Raw genomic sequence first — 21,494 nt, 5'->3', positions numbered from 1 at the left:
GCTGAACAGCCCAAGCCTCTTCAGCCTTTCCTCATAGGGGAGCTGTTCCATCCCCTTTATCATTTTGGTTGCCTTCTTTGTACCTTCTCCATCGCAACTATATCTCTTTTGAGATGCGGCAACAAGAATTGTACACAGTACTCAAGGTGCGGTCTCACCATGGAGCGATAAATAGGCATTATAGCATTTTCCTTTTTTTTCCCCAGTCCTTTCATAATAATTCCTAACATTCTGTTTGCTTTTTTGACTGCCGCAGAACACTGAGCTGACTATTTCAATGTATTATCCACTATGATTCCTAGATATTTTTCCTGGGTTGTAGCTCATGAAAGTCGCTCCTAATATGGAACCTAACATCGGGTAACTACAGCATGGATTATGTTTTTCCTATATGCATCACCTTGCACTTGTACACATTAAATTAAAGCTGCCATTTAGATGCCCAATCTTCCAGTCTCACAAGGTCCTCCTGCAATTTATCACAATCCACTTGTGATTTAACTACTCTGAATAATTTTGTATCATCTGCAAATTTCATTAGTTCACTCATATTCCTTTCCAAGTCATTTATATATATATTGAAAAGCACCGGTCCAAGTACAGATCCCTGAGGCACTCCACTGTTTATCCTTTTCCACTGAGAAAACTGACTGTTTAATCCTACTCTCTGTTTCTGGTCTTTTAACCAGTTTTGTAATTCACGAAGGACACCAACTCCTATCCCCATGACTTTAGTTTTCTTAGAAGCTTCTCATGAGGGAATTTGTCAAAGGCCTTCTGAAAATCCAAACATACTACATCTATTGTTTCACCTTTATCCACATTTATTAACACCTTCAAATTAATGAAGCAGATTTGGAAGGCAAGACTTGCCTTGAGTAAATCCATGCTGACTGTGTTCCATTAAACCACGTCTTTCTATGTGATCTGTGATTTTGATCTTTAGAATAATTTCCACCATTTTTCCCGGCACTGATGTCAGGCTCACTGGTCTATAGTTTCCCGGATCGCCCATGGAGCCCTTTTAAAATATTGGGGTTACATTGGCCACCCTCCAGTCTTCAGGTACAATGGATACTTTTATCGATAGGTTACAAATTTTAACCAATAGATCTGAAATTTCATTTTTTAGTTCCTTCAGAACCCTGGTCCATATGATTTACTACTCTTCAGTTTGTCACTCGCCTGGGTGGGCCTTTCTAAAGGTTTTGGCCTAGTCCAAGAAAGAAGCAAAAGTTCTTTTTGCCAATCCAAGAATACAGAGCTCCTTCACCTTTATTGAAATGTGCTTGGGGAAAATGCTAGAAGGCGGGATTGATTGATTCAGGAGGAAATCCATTACCTACCTGGGTCAGGAACGTATTGCTATTGTACTGTTTAGTTTAATTTTCTTCTGCTGTGGGAACGCCCACTGAGGTTTAGAAAATTGTTTTTGCAATATAAGCTTCAGTATGTCTGATTCCGCTCTAACGTTGCCTGTAGATGTAGTTTGTGCAGCATTTCCCTTAAACAAAAAACTTGTACTGGAGCACAGCAAAAAGGGGTTTAAGGCAGGATGGCTTCTTGACAGTAACTTCACTTGCAGGCCCCTGAGATTACTTACTGAAGCATAAGAAGGGTAAATCCCTTGGAAATATTTGCAGGTTTTTAGGACTATGGGGATGCGAAAGTAAATAAAAAATTGCGCAGCCCGCCCCCATTGTTTGTGAAACAATTAAAACTCCGGTAGCTACAAGTTCAGTTCTAGGGCCAGGGACAGCCCCGTTATACCCTGATTTGCAATTGATGGCAACAAATGATATCCCTGTTGCCAGAGGCTATAAGCCTATTCCTGCCCTCAAACCTGTCGCTGCTGCCCCATTGACACCAGAAGCCTCCAAAACTAGTCTGGCCTCCATTGAAAAGAAGGAACTTTCTTCCTGACAGTTACACATTAAACGTGGCATGAGAGCCTCCGATCTGTCAGATCCTAATAATTATTTCTTAAAACGATGCTGGCAGACCCTTCCCCAGACCTAGGGTTGTGATGCAGGGGGCTTGAAAGAAGAAGACATAAAATTTGTTGTTGAAATGGAGTGGGAGGGAGACTGCCCATAGTATGTCCAGCCAGAGGGAGGTCACCATGATGTTGAGCCCCAAATGCAGCTGACCAAACTTGCTTGCAGTCTGCAGGAACCAGAGGGTCAGAAGGGGGAGCCCCAAACAGGTATGGACTGGAGTGCGAAACAGACTGCATAGGCAGTTTGCCTCTATGGTAACCCCACGCACATTATCAGACCAATACCTTTAGAATCCAAAGTGAAAATAATTTAACACCTAAAGAAATAGTAGCCCAGGGCCTGAAGTAATAACTGGTATTACGTTAATCCCTGGGTGGACAAACTTGGCCGGCCAAACAAAAGCTTTGGCTCTGCAAATTACACTTTTTCCCCGGTGAGAGATCCTTCTCCCACTTCCATATGATGAGGCCCGATACATTAATCAAATCTTATCTAGCCCGACCCCCAGTGGGACATGTCCTATATGATGGATGGGCTGAAAGTATGCGAAACGTATGAGGAGAGAAAGGTGAGATCCCAGCCATTCCCACTCCTTCCCTTGATGTTTGGTCAGCCACATAGTAAAAAGATAGAATGAAATCTTTTTTTTAAAATATATATTTTTTATTTTGGCATTTTTATAGGAAAACACAGTCGTAACAATTTCTCTTCCACTTTAGGGAAGGGTACTTCAAGTCCTGGATGTAAATTGCAAAGAGCTTAAAGAACAGCCATGCAGCTGGATATATTGTCCATAAACCAGTATCTGGCTCGTATCCTGTTGAGAATGTTTGGTATGATTAGGTTAGTGTTTCTTTAACAAAAACTTTACAAAGTTTGCATATAGTTGTGCAAGAACTGGTTTCTGCCTGATATCTCCATGGTAGATCATGGTTCATCTACTGTCTTCCTTTCACTACTTATAAAATAATTTCTGCCTTTTATGGTGATTTGCAGCGATGCAACAAATTTCTTATGAGACTTGAAATAACCAAATGAAGCATTACCACATGCAGCACGAGTTTCATATTCTGAATGTAAAATATACATCTTGTAGCACAACTGAATATGAGATAACTTGCTTAGCAGAGGTTCACCAAGCTGTAGTGCTATAATGCTGTCTAATTGAATTGTTTGCCTTCATTTTGAATTCCTGTTTCATTTCTTTGTTGTTGTTGTTGGTTTGTTTTGTTTTATTGTAGTGCCTTTGACTTGGTAAACATTCATCTTTTCCATGATGCTTCCAATTTAACTGCTTGGGACGCAAGCCCATCAGTGTACTCAGGAATACGACAGAAGGCGCTTAGTTATGTTCTAAATAGGTATGTATGGGGAGCAGGAGGGGGTTACAGTACAGTACTTAGTATGATCAACAGAAAGATGGTATGTGTGTTCTGGTCTCTCGGTTCTTCTGTTTTTTATTTTTAAAAGTAAAGTAACTATGGGTATTCCCTGATTTTATTGCCCCAGCTCACTCCCAGCCCTAATATTTGCTGTACTTCCTCTTCCCAAACTGCTTTCCTTTTACATGTTTTCTAATGCTGACGTGCTTTGCCATCGAACTTCTTTATGATTAAATGTCTCTGTCCTAAACATTGTTAATGTTTTGGAGGGGTTTTTTGTTTTTTTTTTACTCTATATCCCAAAGTATTTTTTTAAAAAAAGCAATAAAGTTGTCATTTGTTAGGAGGCCCTCTAATTATTTTCATTGGTTCTTTACATGGCACTAAAATTCACTTGTTTGCCTACTCCTCATAGTCCTCTTTTTATATGAGCGGCTTTTTAATTGTAAAAAAAAATACAATTGCTTTACTTTTGCTTTTGTAGAAACAGCATCTGTATTATGCATTCTTTCTGTAGCTGGCTAAAGATTAAAGGGGATCCCAACTGTATTTACTTGCATTATTGATTTTTTTTTCCAGACTTTTAAAAGAAACTTATGAGGTTGTTTTACATTATATCTGAAGACTGTGTTTCTTTAAAGTAAGGCTTTTTTTGCAGGCAGGAGCAATTCCTCTTGCTGTTGCATCTCTGCTTCTAGGACCGCAGAGAAACCATCACAAAAGAGGCAATCAAAAAGAAAACCCCAAGCATGTACTATACTGTATCTAATGACAGCTCTAGTATCTATCCCTGTATATGCACCATCTACATTTCTGATTGTCACAGCAGGAGGTCTGGGTAGTTGCTTTCAAAATGAGAATTAAGGACAGGCTTTGGGAAAAGAAGCTGATTGTAGTCTCTTTGATACCACTCTGAAGTGAGACAAAAAGTAAAAAAAAACATTGATAAATATTTTTTTGCCAAAGATGAACAGTACAGACATATTTTGAAAAATCATCTTTTTAAAAGTGAACAGGTTATATTGTTTCCTGGACATGCTGGTATTCTGGATAAAAATTTTCCTTACAGAATGACGTTGCAGCAAGCAAACTCTTTTTTTTTTTTTTTTTTGTTTTGCATGAAACCTAAGAGACCTACAATTTGCCAGTGTATTGTTGATTGCTTGCTTTCTGTTTGCTTCATTTAACTAATTTTTTTGCTTTGGGGACCTCCCACGATGCCCTGGCAAGGGTAAGGAAACCAGACTGTAGTATTAGTGTTAACTGTGGGTCAGGGATGTCATGATGTATATCATTAAAAAGTGGCACTGCCAAAATCTGCCCTATATAACAGTCCTGTCTTTCGGCAAAGAAAACCTTGAATTTTACGTCGCTCTGCCACTGTGAGGTTTGCATTCGCATGAATTGGTCATTGGCGGAGAGCAACCAGCCGCAGATCCGGACCGCCACAGTGAAACGATGGGCTGAACAGCACAAAAGAGGAGTTCTGTAAGAGCAGTGAATAATGGGAAGCCGCTTTCATCCGCACTGCTAACCTTTTGGCAGCCACCAGCACAGACTATTCTGATCTGCTGATTGGGGAGGACAATACACTGAAGCTCACTTTGAATGAATGCTACCACCAACAGTGTCCCTATTCAGAGGGTTTTGGGAACCATCTTTGACCATTGTCTGCCTTCACTTCTTAAAACAGTAGGAAAAGGGAAAGTGGGAACATCTATGGGGGAAAGTACTTCTTTTCTTGGCTATAATCTCCCTTTAAAGCTTCATAGATCTACATTTCCAGCTGAGCTACAGGAGATATGCAGTGTCAGATAAACACAGAAGAGAGAGGTTTCAAGCCAGGCCTTTTAAATCCCCTTATCTGCATGCAGTAATAATGAAGGTTTAATGCTGTTGAAAACAGAGGCTGATAAGTCTTTTTCCTCTAAAGCTTTTAAACTGTTAAGGAGCATTTAACAACAAAGCAGTTCAAACCCAGTGAACAATGCCAAGAAGGAAAACAGTTTAATGAGCTAAACCTTGACTGAATGAAATTGAAACACCTTCTCACAGTTGTTTTAAGTCACTTTGGGAGTATGTGTAGTCTTGACTCTCCTGTTTATCTGAACTGCAGAAAACTACCTTAATGAGCACCACAAGAATGATTACAGAACCTTGAATGTATATTCCTGATAGCAAAATAGGTTCTTTTAAATCAGATTGTGAAATATTGATTTGTTCCATGTAAGTTCTGTATTGTCAATTTTCATATAGACATCCTCATCCAGGCTTAATTTTAACTGGGGATCTCCAGAGTAGAGATTTATAGGTGGTGGCCAGGTACGATCCAGCAAGATCACTGGTACCTAGGTAATTAGATATTTGGAAAACAACCTCATTAGTTTTGGTAGCTGTTTAAATTATTGCAAAGTTTAGGAGTAAAACATAGGGTATGGCATTAGGTGTTGGATTAATTATGGGAATTTGTATGCCCATCTACCCAGTATAATAGAGAATCAGTGATGAAGATGACAAAAATGAACTGAATAAGGAGCGAAATACTACAAGCACTCAAGCTTCTACAGCTGGTAGTTGAGATATATAAGGGACAATATTCAAACTATCTGCATTGGTGCAAAATCCACACATACAGGACGATTTTAAAAAAGGTGCGTGCATTAAAAACTGGGGTTATGCACGTGGCCAGGCCTTACACGTGCTGTGCACATCTTCAAAGGGGCCCAGCCATGAGCATAACCCCTGTCACACACCGAAGTGCCAGACCCAGTTAAAGGGAGGGGGTGGGGCTGGAGGCGCCGGCACAGCGGCCATTTGCCGCTGTGCCGGGGAAGCGCATGCCAGCAGTCAACCGGCGCATGCAAGTTGCTTCTGCTCCGGAGGAGCAGCAACTTAAGAAACAAAAAAAAAAACCCCTGAAGGTACGTGACATTTAGGTGGTTGGGAGGAGAGGGGAAGGGGAAGGGAGGTTAGGATAGGTGGTAGGGAAGGCTGGGATGCGTCGCTGCGTGAAATTTGCGAAACTGTACCCCCGCATGCTCACACAGCCTGCGGATTTTATAATATGTGCGTGCATGTTATAAAATTGGCGCATCCATGTGTGCGCGTGCCTATTAAAATCTACCCCATACTTTTTATCTTCTTTCTTCAATTTTCAAAGGGAAGGTACACAAGGACTTTCCCTTTGAAAATTGTTGTTGATACAAAGTATGCTTAGTTTCACTTGCTTTGTGTGTGGGTAGATTTGAAAATGCAATTTACTCACATACTTTTCTGTCCCTGAGAGTGCCTCTTTTCAATGTCATTAAAGGGTTTATAGCCACATTGAGGTAGATAATTTTCAGAGAGACTTTTTACCTAGGTAAATTTTTTTTGAAAATTGTCCATCTAGGACAAGGATGGGCAAACGTTTTTGTGCTGGGGCTACATTACAAGTTATCGACCACAACAAGGGCTGAACGGGCAGGGTGGGGGTTCCCCTTAGAGCTTCTCGACATGGCAACCAAAAACCCCCCAGCACTTGCAGGGTAGTTCAGGATACAGCAGGCTTACGCACAATCATTTTTAACACTTGGGGAGCCCCTACAATCATGGATCCCAGCCTCTAACAAAATTAGCAAGACCTTCAACCAATGAGGTACAAGACGTTTTAATGGCTAGCAGACTATCTCACCCCAGTCCCAAATGCAGAATACAGACAGACCCTCACCAAATAAGTGTAAAAAGGCTATAAAGTATAAAGAGAAAGGTGCAGACAAGGAAAGTAAACTGGAAGCCACTAAAAGCCAGACTCATATTCAGTGCAATAATGCAAAAACAGAAATATCACAGTTCCTCATAAAACAAAGTCAAGAAAAATAAATCAATCATAAAAGTGAGTATACCATACTAAAAAAAAGAATATTTCAAAACAGATGAATAGAACATATAATTATTAAAAAGAATAAGGATAAAAAAAATTAAATGACTCCAAAAAGCAATTAAATATTTCAAAACAGCAGTCATATCAGACACCCAAAAATTAAAACTAATATGGATATAAATTTTCCTCTCTCCATACATACAAACTTTTGATTTCCAGTTAGCCTGAAATTGAATTAATGGAGATGGGGAGAACACACTTTCTCTTCTCTCATATACACATACATATTCTCACACTCATAAATCCTGCTACCTTCTTTTCTCATTCCCCTCTTCCACTTCCTTCCTCCCCCCCCCCCCCCGTTCCCTCTCACTCACCTTTCAATTATTCACCCCCTCAGTCATTAATCCCCCTTCCCCTCCCTCTGTCATTCACCCTCTTCCCTTGCATCTCATTCAACCCTCACACCCATCCTTCTGCCAGCTCCCTCCTTTCCACTCACTCCATTGCCATTCAGTCACTCTCCCTCCTTCTCACTCCTTTCTTCACTCCCTCCTTCCCACTCCATTCTTTCTACTCACTCCCCACTCATTCCCTTCCCACTCACTCCTGGTCCCTCCTTCCCACTCTCTCTCCTCTCAATTAGGCTCTCTCCTTCCCACTCACACTCTTCCTTCTCAGTCATTCTCCCTCCCTTCCTTCACTCCCTTCCCTGTTACACAACTCTCCCCCCCCCCCCCCCCCCCCCCAATTCAGTCCCTTCCCTTCTCAGGTACTCCCCACCCTTCCCAAGCCACCATGTGATGCAACCTTCCTGCCGGGGTTCTGTCGTCTTCTTCCTGCCGGCTGGATGCTGGAAGCCCGCCGGCATGTCAGCTTCAGATTCACCACACTACAGGGTTTCTTCTTGCTGGCAGTGAGTGCATGCCCCCCCCCCCCCCCAAGCACGTGACACTATGGCTCCATGGGGCCCGTTGTTGCTGGCGAGGGGTGGGAACCTTGTCAGCGAATCATGCCACGTTGCCAGCCCTCTTTCTACTGATGGGAATGGGAACCCCACCAGCGCATAATTTAATATGCCATGATACAGCCAGGTCTTCTTCCTGCTGATGGAGATGGGAACTCTGCCAGCACATAAATTCATTCACCGCAAGGCAACAGGGTCCTCTTCTTGTTGGCGGAGGTGGGAACCCTGGCAGTGCATAATTTCAAGTTCTGGAAGGCAGCTGGATCCTTTCCCTGTGCCATTAAGTGCCCGACATTGTGCAGGCCACGCATAATGTAAATTCTAAATCGATAAGCAGGCTGGGAAAAAAGCTGATGATGGGCCGTATTTGGCCCACGGGCCATAGTTTGCCCACCCCTGATCTAGGAGGCAATTTTAAAGCTGTACAGGCAGATGAAAAGTCCCTGGTACTTTTACCTGTGGATTTTGCACCAGTTTTCAAAGAAAAAGTATGTGCATACTTTCCCTTTGAAAACTGTCCAAAGAAAAATGCATGCAGAGATTTGCATTTGCCTTTTCTGTGATACTTTTTTCTGATCAAATTGAATCCAAAACTATATGTTTTGTTTTCTATCTGACCTAGTCCTGCCCTGGGAATACATTCACTGTTATGCAGGTAAAAGTATGTGCATTGTAAAACTACATGCATGCTTTTATCTGCATACAAGGTTGGCAATTTTCAAAAAGCTCCTTTTGAAAATTACTCTCTTTGACAAGGTGAACAGGAATAACTGGGTAGAATGAATGGCCAATTGGTATATTTGTTATGTATCATGAAGAAAACAAGGGTTGCTTTAATAGAAATATCGATTTGACTAGCCAGGCCTACAGCTCATCAACTCATATTTTTGCAAATTAAAAATTTCCTAAGAGATTATAAGATCTCATTTTTGGATAAGAAATTTTAAGAATGTCAGTTTTAGATATTAGTGTAAAGAGGCAGAGAAGGGATTAGAATACAATAGAAAGGTGAATTGGCTGAAATGATGTAAAAGCATAGTCAGCCAGTGACGTGACCCAAAACTGACAGCGACTGGTATCCAAGACAAGTCTGATGGTTTCCAACTGGAACAGCGGCAGGGCATCTTCTGCCTGTGATGGCAACTTTTGGTTGAGCCCTTGGTTGCTGATGGCCAGCAGGGCTTAAGTAGTAGGCCCGGAGCCAGGACTAAGCAAGAACATAGTTGGAAGCACAAGCAAACACTGGCATCAGGAAGACTAGATGAGACAAATCGGCATCTCTCAAGAAGCAAGAAATATGCTGGAATCACTGCCGCGAGATGAACTGTGGAAGCAGGACTCGATGAGAAGGCTGGAGAATGAGAACCAAGCTCTGTCAACCTGCTGATTGGCAACCTGGAAATTGTGCCCAGACAGGAAACAAGATGGTTGCCAGCAATGAGTGTGGGCCAAGATTCAGGGAGGACTGATAGATGATCCCAGAAGATCAAAAAGGCCCCTGCTGGTGGGAGGTATGAACTGACTGTCAGGATCTCACAAATGAATGGCAAATGCAAAGAAATGACCCAGTATGTTTAATATGTCTATTCTTATACGTGATATTTTATTTGTTTGCTGTCCTGGAAACTAGTGATAGTTGAAAGTAGAACTTTAAATTCTAAGAGTGACTAAAAGATCAGCCTTCGTCTATGGTGGATTGTAGTGTTTCCCGATCTATATTTGCATGCTTGTCAAATCCCAATTTTTACTATTTGTATAAGTTTGGCATATTTAGGAGATTGGAATGTGCGTGGAATTAATGCAGCTTACTATAAACATCTTGATTTGCATTTAAATGTTGCCCCTAACACTAAGATGAACATTATGCATAAATTAATTGTGCATCTTTATGTGCTTTGCCTATTTATGGATATGATTTGATCATTAAATGTAAGTGAAGGTGTGATGAACTAGCTTGACTCCGGTGCCCATAATGTGACACCTATTTAAACTTCCTGAAATTATCTCATGTATTCAGGTCATGAAATGAGATTTATTTATTTTTTTTGAGAAAGCGACAGTACTCTTCTGTTTTCCCTTTTACATGTTGACCGGCCTACTTCAACAGAAACATTTTTACATTACAACTGTGAAATCTTGGCATAAAGCATCCCTTTGTGCCTTTCATTATTTTCTCACAAATATAGTCCATTGTTACATGGTTGAAGTTAATTTGATCAACATTGGGACATTTAACTTTTATGTCCAGTGAAAGGATCTGCTTCATGCTTATTTTGAGCATTCAAAAGAAATGATTGCCAGAAAAATAATGTTACTATTAACAATTCGGAGCAATTAGTTTCCCAGGGAGAGGCGATGTGATGCATAGACTCCACACAGCTATTCTTTGTCATTTTATGGATGCTCATCTGTCAACTGTCACTTCTTCTCAAAGACCCCTCCAATCTAAATGTTTCTCTTTGGGCTTTTCCCAGAACTAGCAGCTGAATGAGCAAAAGAAAAGACACTTAGTTTCTAGTCAAATGCTAACTCAATTCTAAAGATCTAGGTCATTTGAGAAAACATTTGGCCCAGCTAACATAACATTGCTGTTTTTTCTTCTTTCTATATATTTGCCACTTTGTTGGCATATTTGGGATTTATGTCAGAATATTTAGAGAAACTGATAGCAAGCAGTTTGTATTGTGGCTTGGTGGAATGTAGTCCCAACATCCAACCTGTGTTTTTAACTATGAGTCATTCTGACCTGCAGCCATGCAAAGACACATACAGTACCATGAAACTTATTAGACTTCCAAATTTACATTCAGCCCCGTTTTCTGCTGTAAGTTAGGGTTAAGTGTGTTCACAATTAGCATATTTGCATAATATATTCAAGGAGTCCTGCCGCCGAAATAGATCCTGCTGCATCTATCCACTGAATGAATCTTAGAGGAGCCAGCAATAATGCCCTTGTAGATTTGTAATGAAAAAGAAAGTCACATTGGGCTTCAGTCTTGCTTGTTCTGCCTCCGCAAAAATTTGCAGCATAAAGAGGAATGAAAAGGAGACAAAAAGGAAACCATCTCAGTTTCCAAGAGACTCGAAACTCCCAGAATGCACTGCAGGTGGTGTCATGTGGCACAGTGCTGGAGTTCACAGATAAATGTGAGGAACAGAAAGTGCAATGAAGACACTAATTGTTTTGAAGTTTTTCATCTCGAAAAGCAAATCAACAAAGCTGAGCAATACACTAGCATTCTAAAAGATTCTTTTATTTCAGTTTCTGGATTGACTCCTCCACATTCAGTACAAGGCCATTTACAGTCATAATAGTGACAGGAAAGAATAGTTTTCTATATTATGAAAGCATCCCATTTAATGCTGCAAATCATCAAAGGGATCAAATTACCTAGCAGTGTTCATGGGGCAGCGATGGAGCTATTAGAAAGAATCCAGCATCATTTAGGTGACATTCAAAACAGAGAAGAAAAAGGCAGAAAATTTCAAGGATTAAACAGCAATCCATTGTAGATGCTACCTAATGCAAGAATTCTGAAATCTGTCCTGGTGACCCCCCCATAGTTTGTTGAGTTTTCAGGACATCCTCAATGAATATGCATGAAATAAATTTGCATATACTGGAAACCCCAGTATATGCAAACTTATCTCAAAAGCTTCATGGCGGATAGCCTGAAAACCTGACTAGCTGGGGTTTCACCAGAACTAGTTTGGTAAGCCTTGACCTTAAAAGTTTAATATATGCAAAGCTGTGGAGAGTGCCCTGCTAATTTATTTATTTATTTATTAAATGTTTCTATACCGATATTAGTGGGGACATCATATCGGTTTACATCAAACAGGAAACATAAAGTATGGAAATTACATAAAACAGGAAGGTGGGGAGGGAGAAATAGGAACTGTGAGAAAGTAGGAAGAAATACATACGGTAGTAATCGGGCTACTCTGAAACATAAGGTAGCCAAAGTTAACATTCAGCATGATATTTGTGAAAACAAAATCTATGTTCAAGGGTTTGGGTTTAGGATGGTTTTACAAGGGGGGTTAGGTGTGTTAGCATGGTTCGAGGGTTTGCATGAAGCTTATGCTAATGCTTGAAGCTTAATTACTTTTAATAAAATTAATTTTTTTGTTTAGTTAGATAACTGCTTGGACCTTTTGAATATAGGAATGGACATATTTAAAATTTATTGAAAGATATTACTTTGTGGTAAAAAAAAAAAAAAAAAAGAAAATAAATTACCATGTAGCTTTCCAAAGTAACACTGCCTTGTAATATCCTTACAATCTCAAATGTCTTATTTCTCTCTCTGCAGAGCTTATTTCTCTGTCTCCTTGTTTGTCTATACTGTGGCACCTACCTTTCAAATATTTTTGTCCGTTTTGAACAAGTACAGGGTGTGCGGCCTTACTGTGGCAGCATCCACCTTAGCTTGCTGGCTTGTTTTAGTGTTTCATGCTAAGCCACTATTCTGTTACAATCCTCTGCATGCTTTTCCTCTTCGTTCTGTGGTACCAAACAATGGATTTAACTAAAATGCAAAACAGTGGATACCAGAAGGCTCTGGAATGAGTCTGGTGGGTGACCCGTGCTTCTGCTTTACAAGCTACGTACAGCAGTTCTCTTCTGATGTGAGTAAAAGAAAATCCATAACTGCTGCTGCTGCTTCAACCCTTATTAGCTTACAACAAATGAAAATAAATTACTCTTGTGGTTTTATTTATGCCTCCTAACTGTAATTCAGTATAATGAGGACTCGTACTGATGGGTTTGGGATGGAGAGAACATTTATGTTTGCTGGGATCTTTTTTTTTTTTTTTTTTTTACAGAGACAAAAAGAATGTACGGTAATTGTCCTTCATTCAGTCTTTTGCCAGACATAGCGTGTTTGGGTTTTCTGTTGACCCGGCAGTTTCTTTCTATTTCTTTGGGCTTCCAGCTTGCCCCTGTTGGGCTGCTGCACCATGAGCCTTCATTTGCATCTACCCAAGTTTTTTTTTTTTTCCCCCCAACCCAGCCCAGCAATTGCTGCAAAAGTCCTCAGCCTGGCACCACAAACCACAGCTCTGCCTATTAACCCAGCTAACATGGACCCTAATTAAGACCACCAGATGCCACTGTAACACGGTGACTTCTTCCCCCCCCCCAGGGATGGTACTGCTACAGAGGCAACAAACCCAGCCCTAGCCAACCCAGAGAGTGGAAGGCCCGACCTGGGAATCAAACTCCAGTCCTCTTGCATGGCCGTGCACAGCCACTGTCTGGCCTTCTAGTTCTCCGCATGTGTACAGCCAAGATTCCTTCTTGCTTAGCTTTTTTGCCATATGACAGGTTCTTGTTACCCCTTAAAGAGCAATTCATTTCCTAAAGGCTTGGTCTTCAAACACTGTCACATAAACTTGATCATTAGAGAGTGGGAATGATCTAATGAGCTGCAAGTCTCTTTGTCTCCCATAACTTGATGTATACAGACCACTATCTCACAAATCTGGTCACCAACAGATTTGTTTACAGGCGTCACAAATAAAGGAGTCTGCTAAAGTTAACTGAGTATTTTGGGAAAGGAGGTACTCTGAGGCCACAGAACAGTTTGCGATACCCATTGAGTTAGAGCATTAGTTCTTCAGGGCAGGTATTTATTGTTATGGTGCATGTATCTAATTTGTTGTACAATGCTCTGTTCTGCAATGCCATATAAATATTGAAATAAATTAGATTCTGTAGTCATCTGTCACTAGGATTAGTATCAAACTTGATTTTGTGTTCTCATCCTGAAAGGCACAAATATATTTGTTATGAGGAGAATTTGCATTAGCAGTATTTGACTACTGTAGAAGATATTGTACAAGATTTACTCTATGGGATAAATCTTTATCTTGATACAACTAAATCTTGCTAGAAAGAGAGACCATCGTGTCAGTTTTAGTATCAGAACAACAGGCTGGACAATCATTTAAATCTGTGTCCCTGAAGAAAATGATATAACTCCAGGTGCTGCAACAAAGTCTGACAAGGCAGATGCAGGCGTATCACCAGCATCAAATATGTGTAGTGTCCAGAAGAACAATGTGGTCCACTTGTACAAATGGTTCCTATTGATGAGTTAATGCATTTTCCATGCACCAAATACAGCAGAATGTTCCAGCAATACATACTCCACCTCTTAAAAGAACACATTTATACTATATCAGAAAGTTAACTACTGCATCAGTAGTAGCAGGCGTTACCATAAGATAATTGCTCATGCTGTTCTGAGGCAAGGGTGTATAACGTGACAAGGGCATCATCTATCCCAGGCAGGGCAACAGCACCTGTTCCGACATCATTATAGATCACCATCAGTCCATCTTTTCCTGAATCTGCCTGGATCTCTCTCTCTCTCTCTTGGAGGTCAATACTGAAGAGCTCCTTTTGGAAGTCTTCAGTGCTCCATTCTTTCTACGTATTGTTTCCATTGTTCATGATATTTGAGTTTCTCATTCACAGAATATATATTTACTTTCTGATATCTTAATTCCTAAAACTATCTGGTCTATTGCATCCTTTAACCAACCTTAAACTTTTCATTTCTGCTGCCTAATTTCTGCTTAACATCCTTATTATTCATAACCCATTTTTCGGATCCATAGGAAAGTGTTGGTTCTGCTATAACTTTATAAAATGTAAACTGTTTCTCTTCTAGTTTTACCATTTAATAATTTCTTCTAATTCACACTTGTCGAACATTATCAGAGATAAAAAAAGTTATTTAAAAAACATAAAATATTGTTTAGAGCTCCATATCATTGGCAAGATTGAGTGGAATTTTACTGTTTGTTTATCTTTGTTTTATGTAATTCTTAATGCTTATGAAGTATGTTTGTTTTTATCATATATTACTATACATCACTTTCATTTATCTATTTAAAAAAGGAAACCAATACACTAAACTTAACTTAATACCTGTTGAATCTGGCCATTCATTGGTTAAAACTGACATTCCATTCTAAATATTGTTCAGTTAAAAGTTTTTCATGTGCCAGAAATAAAACATTGACTCTCATTTAAATAATCAACTTTTAATTAAATGTTTCTTTAAGAGTAATTTTTATACCATTATTTTATTGGATTGGATTGCACTATGTGTAAGCCATCATAGAGAGCAGTCAAAAAAGCAAACAGAATGTTGGGAATTATTAGAAAAGGAATGATGAATAAAACGGAAAATGTCATTATGCCTCTGTATCGCTCCATGGTGAGACCGCACCTTGAATACTGTGTACAATTCTGGTCGCCGCATCTCAAAAAAGATATAATTGCGATGGAGAAGGTACAGAGAAGGGCTACCAAAATGATAAGGGGAATGGAACAGCTCCCCTATGAGGAAAGACTAAAGAGGTTAGGACTTTTCAGCTTGGAGAAGAGATGACTGAGGGGGGATATGATAGAGGTGTTTAAAATCATGAGAGGTCTAGAACGGGTAGATGTGAATCGGTTATTTACTCTTTCGGATAGTAGAAAGACTAGGGGGCACTCCATGAAGTTAGCATGTGGCACATTTAAAACTAATCGGAAAAAGTTCTTTTTTACTCAACGCACAATTAAACTCTGGAATTTGTTGCCAGAGAATGTGGTTAGTGCAGTTAGTATAGCTGTGTTAAAAAAAGGATTGGATAAGTTCTTGGAGGAGAAGTTCATTACCTGCTATTAAGCTTACTTAGAGAATAGCCACTGCCATTAGCAATGGTAACATGGAATAGACTTAGTTTTTGGGTACTTGCCAGGTTCTTATGGCCTGGATTGGCCACTGTTGGAAACAGGCTGCTGGGCTTGATGGACCCTTGGTCTGACCCAGTATGGCATTTTCTTATGTTCTTAAAATCATGCCTTGAAATTCAGTGCACAGTTTATCACACAAGCTTACATTTATTTGGTAACTCCAGATTCAGCATGCTAATGTATCGGAAATTAAAAAAGAAAAATGCATACAAACCAGAAAATGTGGGCAAAGAAGAGGCTTAGCACATAGAAAAACATGAATTTCTGCACAGATATCATATTTATGTGGTAAAAAATGGGATTTAGGCACTCAAAAAGGTTTTCAATTTAGAAAGTGTTTTGTGCTTTATAAATCATATTTTATGTGCAGAAGACATTTTTTTGTGTGCACGAAGCATGGTTTCTGCCCATAATATCCACATGCCCGGCACCAGAACTCTAGCTTCTGCCACCAGACTGACATTAGCATTGGAAACTTTACCTCTGACCAGGAGTAAACTTTCCAGCGCTTCAAAAACCTGAGTTAAGTCACCGCATATCTCTGCATTGGGGATTAATACCTTCATTAGTATGGGATTTCTGTGCAAATGCACTAAACTATACACATTATTGGCCCGATTTTAAAAGGGCCACATGCGTAAATTTCGGGATTTACGCACATGGCCGGGACTTGCATGCACCGTGCACATTTTACAACGGTCTCACCCATGCATGTAACCCCCGTTACGCGCTAAGTGCCTGGCCTGCTAAAAGGGGCAGCCCAGGGGGGGCGTGGTCGGGAGAGCACCATTAGCTGCTGTCCCAGGGAAGTGAGCGCTGGGCAGCCGGCCGCTGCTTGGAAGATACTTCTGCTCCGAAGGAGCAGGTAAGTAGTAAAATAAAAAATTAGGGGATAGGTAGGATTAGGTTAGGGGTCGAGGAGGAGAAGCAAAAAGATAGGAAGTATAGGGTTAGGGGACTGGCTGATCGCGTCACTGCGCATAGGTTATAAAAATCCCCCCCCCTGCGTTAGAGTCGTGGGCCACCTGCACACACACGCGCGCATGTGGGTTTTAAATTCCGGCGTGCAAGTGTGCACAGCCATCAGATTTTATAACATGCACGCGCCGGCGCAGCCATGTCCGCGCGGGTCTTAAAATCGACCCCTAAGTGTGCAAAACTCCTTGTTGCATGCGGAGTACAATTTGTGCACAATGTGCGCACAAATGGGGTTTTTACTCTGCTGAACACATAGAAAGACTCCACTGAGAAGAAAAAGCTTTTGAAAGCAACCAGATAACTAAAAATTAAAGTAATACAAATGTAGGTATAGTAGAAACGTTTGCATTTTTCTGCTGCTGAATTGTGGCGTGTGATTTCACGCTCTTATGTTCTTATGCTCCAGACATTTGGATTGATTGGGATATTTCCATATCCTGGAAAAGGAGAGAAGTTATGTTCCCAGTGTACTAGAGCTGTGTTTTACTGTGGTAAAACTGACAAGTACTTACATCATAATGTGTGGCTGCTATTACATTAGGATAATGTCAAGGTCAGATAAGCTCACGGCTTTGTCAATATAATGAAAATACCAGTCATACAAGAAAAAGTCACCATTTTTCCAGGTCTAACAAAGAATTGATTTTTATGGTTCACTATGTAATCCTTTCTTTGGATTAAATATGTAATATTGATGTGCTCTTTCTTTTCTTCTTAATGGCTACTGACAAGGTAATTAATTAAAAAAACACTATTTTTGCCCAAATGGCACTATATTGAAATTAAAAATGAACATCACATATTAGTTAAACAACCCTGGCAAATGCCTGTAGTACTAATATGATTGCCTAAGCCTCTTGACAACTCTTTTCATTCTGCTGTTTTCTTCATGACCTTTTGAGATATTTTGCAATAATTAATAGGCTTGAGCTATTACATCAAAAAAAGCCAGGACCAGAAATGTGAGAAATTTTTACTTTTTTAATGACAGTATTACAGCAGTTTAGATGTGCCCGTGAAAGGTACTTGCATTTGGTCTTTTCAGGTGTAGCTTTAAGTAGTGCCATTATTTATTTTTATTTAAAATGAAAGTTGGTTTCTGATGAGTGTCTTACCAATGTACTTCATGATGTGCTTAGAGAATAACTTTCAAACATAAATGCATGTATATGGCCGCAAGTATTTTATAACACAATGTATGATATATGCATGTTTTATAAAATATGCATATATCTACCCCACAACATATGTGCAAATGGAGACTTGAGCACAAATACATGCAATGTATTGAAACCACTTATATCATTGCATTGAATGTGCTTTTCCTACCTGTTTAAAAAATATACTCACGTACATTTTACGCAGAAAAGTAAAGTCGACCAATTTTAAAACATGCGCGCACAGTTTGCCATTTAGTTCACCCGATTCTTCTCCAGGTCATCAAGATCTTCCTCCTCCTTCCCTGTCCACTCCGACCTCCCACCCAGTCAGTAATACACAGTAAACACATTTACTATTACCTATGCCACTGGCTCTAGACTGGGTAATTTTCAAATTTCTCCCTCAAATTAAGTACGGAATCTAGGTATCCAGTTAGATGAAAACCTTACTATGAAAAAGCACATCAATAAATTAATCAATACAGGTTATGCCAAGTTGCATATACTGCATTGGTTGAAACCTTTATTAACCTTCGAAGACTTCCAAACTGTATTGCAAACTCTAATTTTCTCAAACTAGACTACTGTAACTCCTTACTCCTCCGTCTTCCCGCATGTCTCTTAAAACCATTACAAATACTACAAAATGCCTCAGCAAGACTTTTGTTAGGAACTAGGAAATTTGATTAAATTACATCCTCGCTGATATCACTGCACTGGCTGCCAGTACAATCCCAAACCTATTTTAAAGTATTAACATTAATATTCAAAGTCATTCATTCTAGTAACACCGCTATGATAGGCAGGCATGACATTACAACCATACACACCATAGCGAACACTAACATCTCAAAATAAAGGACTTCTGACTGTCCCCATAATACGGAGCACACACCTGATGCATGTAAGAGATCATGTGTTTTCCATAGCGGGTCCAAAACTTTGGAATGCCCTACCTGAGATGTTACATCTGATATCAGATAGAAAGAGATTTAAATGAGAGCTAAAACATAGGTTGAATGCATTTTTGAATAGCTAACTTAAAAATGTTAGAATGTAGACATCTACAATAACAAGAAGGTCAAGAGATTCTAATTAAGGGATGAGGAATAAATTGAGCAAGAGATTGTAAGAAGCTCAATACAAGGTACTGACTAATATGTGAAATGTATTAGTTTATCTTATTTCCTGTACTTCACGCCTTATGTACGCCTTATGTCCTAGATCTTTATTTAATATGTATTGGAACATTTCATTTGATAGATGTTAATGCCTGTTTATCATTACTACCCCTGTAACCCTTCATTATTTGCTGATTTATAAGTATGAATGTTATTTTTTGTAAACCGTTGTGATCTTTACATGGAACAACGGTATATAAAATGTTTAAATAAATAATTAGCAGATGTAAAAATACGTAAGTTATCAATGTACGTGTATCTCTTAAGATGGCAACTTACGCACATTAAGTGTTGGTCCAGCCAGGAACCCCCTAGACCATCACGTTTATATATATATATATATATATATATATATACACATGTGCACACAAAAGTGAAAATACGGTACATGTGCATAGATGCTAATTCTTATGCACGTAACGTTTTGAAAATTCATCCCTCAATGTGATATTTTTCCATAGTTGCTGTTAGGGAGGGGAAGGGTAGGGAGTTAACCCATCTGACGGAATGAAAAGAGAGGATCTCATTTTCTTGTGGAATATCTCTTCCCTTCTTCCACCCACCCAGAGAGAGACACACATATCCACATACACCCTGTATGGGACAGGTCTATATATGCACGCATTTGTTGAACTTGATTTCCCTAAATGCCCATATACAAACTCTTTTTCAGTAGGATCCTTCATACAGTTTCAGTTTCAAAAACTAGATTTAAAGCAGCATTTCACCACTGGAACCTAGTAGACACGTGTATTGCTTCAACATTTGTTTACTGACCTACTCCTGGTTTTTTAAAAGTGTTCTGTTATTCCACAGAGGATGCTTTGTTTTGTTCTCCTGTCCAGCATGGTAATGAGATATGGATATACTGCAGAGCCAATATTTGAAACCTACCACCAGTCTCCAGTGAAAATTGTTGAGCAGTTGTTGGTATCCTTGATTGCAGACGTGCTGAAAGACTAAGACTTCTAGTACTTGATAAGTTTGAAGAGTATAAATCACTCAGCATTTGTCCATGGGAGATAGGAGAAGGGGAAAGGAAGCTAAATTAAGAGGGGGGGGGGGGATTATAGCTATTTGCTTCCTGTTAATCAGGGCTACCATACAGGCCGATACAGTAAAGTCCGCGGGAGCTCCTGTGTGCACGATTCAGTATGCAAGTTAGGCCCGGCGGTAAAAACAGGTAAAAGGAGGCACTAGGGACACTAGTGTGTCCCTAGTGCCTCCTTTTGGACCGGAGCAGAGGCTGTCAGTGGGTTTGACAGCGGACGCTCAATTTTGCCGGCATCGGTTCTCGAGCCCTCTGACAGCCATGGGTTCGGAAACTGGACGCCGGCAAAATTGAGCATCCGGTTTTCGACCCGACAGCCGCGGGCCGACTTCAAATTTTATTTTATTTTTTTTACTTTTGGTAACTTTCGGGACCTCCAACTTAATATTGCCATGATATTAAGTCGGAGGGTGCATAGAAAAGCAGTTTTTACTGCTTTTCTGTGCACTTTCCCAGTGCCTGAAGAAATTAGCGCCAACCTTTGGGTAGGCGCTAATTTCTGAAAGTAAAATGTGCGGCTTGGCTGCACATTTTCCTTTCTGAATCGCCCAGGAATACCTAATAGGGCCATCAACTTGCATTTGCATGTTGCAGGTGCTATTAGGTTTGGGGGGGTTGGACGCGCATTTTCGGCCCCTTACTGAATAAGGGGTAATGCTAGCGTGTTGAAAACACGCGTCCAATTGAGGGTTAACAGTGCGCTCCATCGGAGCGCACTGTACTGTATCGGCCCGATAGTAAGGCAATTTTTCCTTTCCCATTGGCTTTCTTAATTTCTGCTGGGCCTTATCAAGTTACTTGTGCTCTGTAAGCTGCTCTTAGATAGAGTTAGAGGTTAGTATAATGTAGGGATATGCAACTGGAATTTTTTTTTTTCCATTTTGTTTCATTTTTCTTTTTCTTGTTTTGTTTTGTTTTTGAGTTAGTGCACACTAAAAATGAAAACATGAAAAGCAAATGCACATCTCTACTATGACATAGGTTATAGATTGTGTCCCAAAACTACAGAAGAAATAACATTTTAATTTTAAAATCTCTTATTTTGGGGCTGGTTTAATGACCCAGTGGCACATGCCACTGGGTCATTAAGCCAACAAACTGGAAAACCAGAATTTTGTTCATGAATCAAGTTTGCTGCTCTTTGGAATGTCTTG

The 21,494-nt window shown here is 39.9% G+C and overlaps 1 protein-coding gene across 4 annotated transcripts in view; it reads left to right on the top strand.

Annotated features, from left to right (window-relative positions):
- The window catches only part of INPP5A (inositol polyphosphate-5-phosphatase A), a 1,124,564-nt gene that overhangs the window by 698,796 nt on the left and 404,274 nt on the right, over positions 1–21,494 (top strand). For all 4 annotated transcript variants that reach the window (XM_029609984.1, XM_029609981.1, XM_029609982.1 and 1 more), the window contains one exon: positions 3,242–3,361. In XM_029609984.1, the coding sequence (XP_029465844.1) occupies positions 3,242–3,361 (120 nt within the window). The remainder of the gene's footprint in view (positions 1–3,241; positions 3,362–21,494) is intronic.

The sequence above is a fragment of the Rhinatrema bivittatum genome, chromosome 7 (assembly GCF_901001135.1).
Source record: "Rhinatrema bivittatum chromosome 7, aRhiBiv1.1, whole genome shotgun sequence".
Taxonomy (NCBI): domain Eukaryota; kingdom Metazoa; phylum Chordata; class Amphibia; order Gymnophiona; family Rhinatrematidae; genus Rhinatrema; species Rhinatrema bivittatum.
The sequence above is the reverse complement of the archived record's forward strand: the minus strand, read 5'-3'. Positions and strand labels throughout refer to the sequence as shown.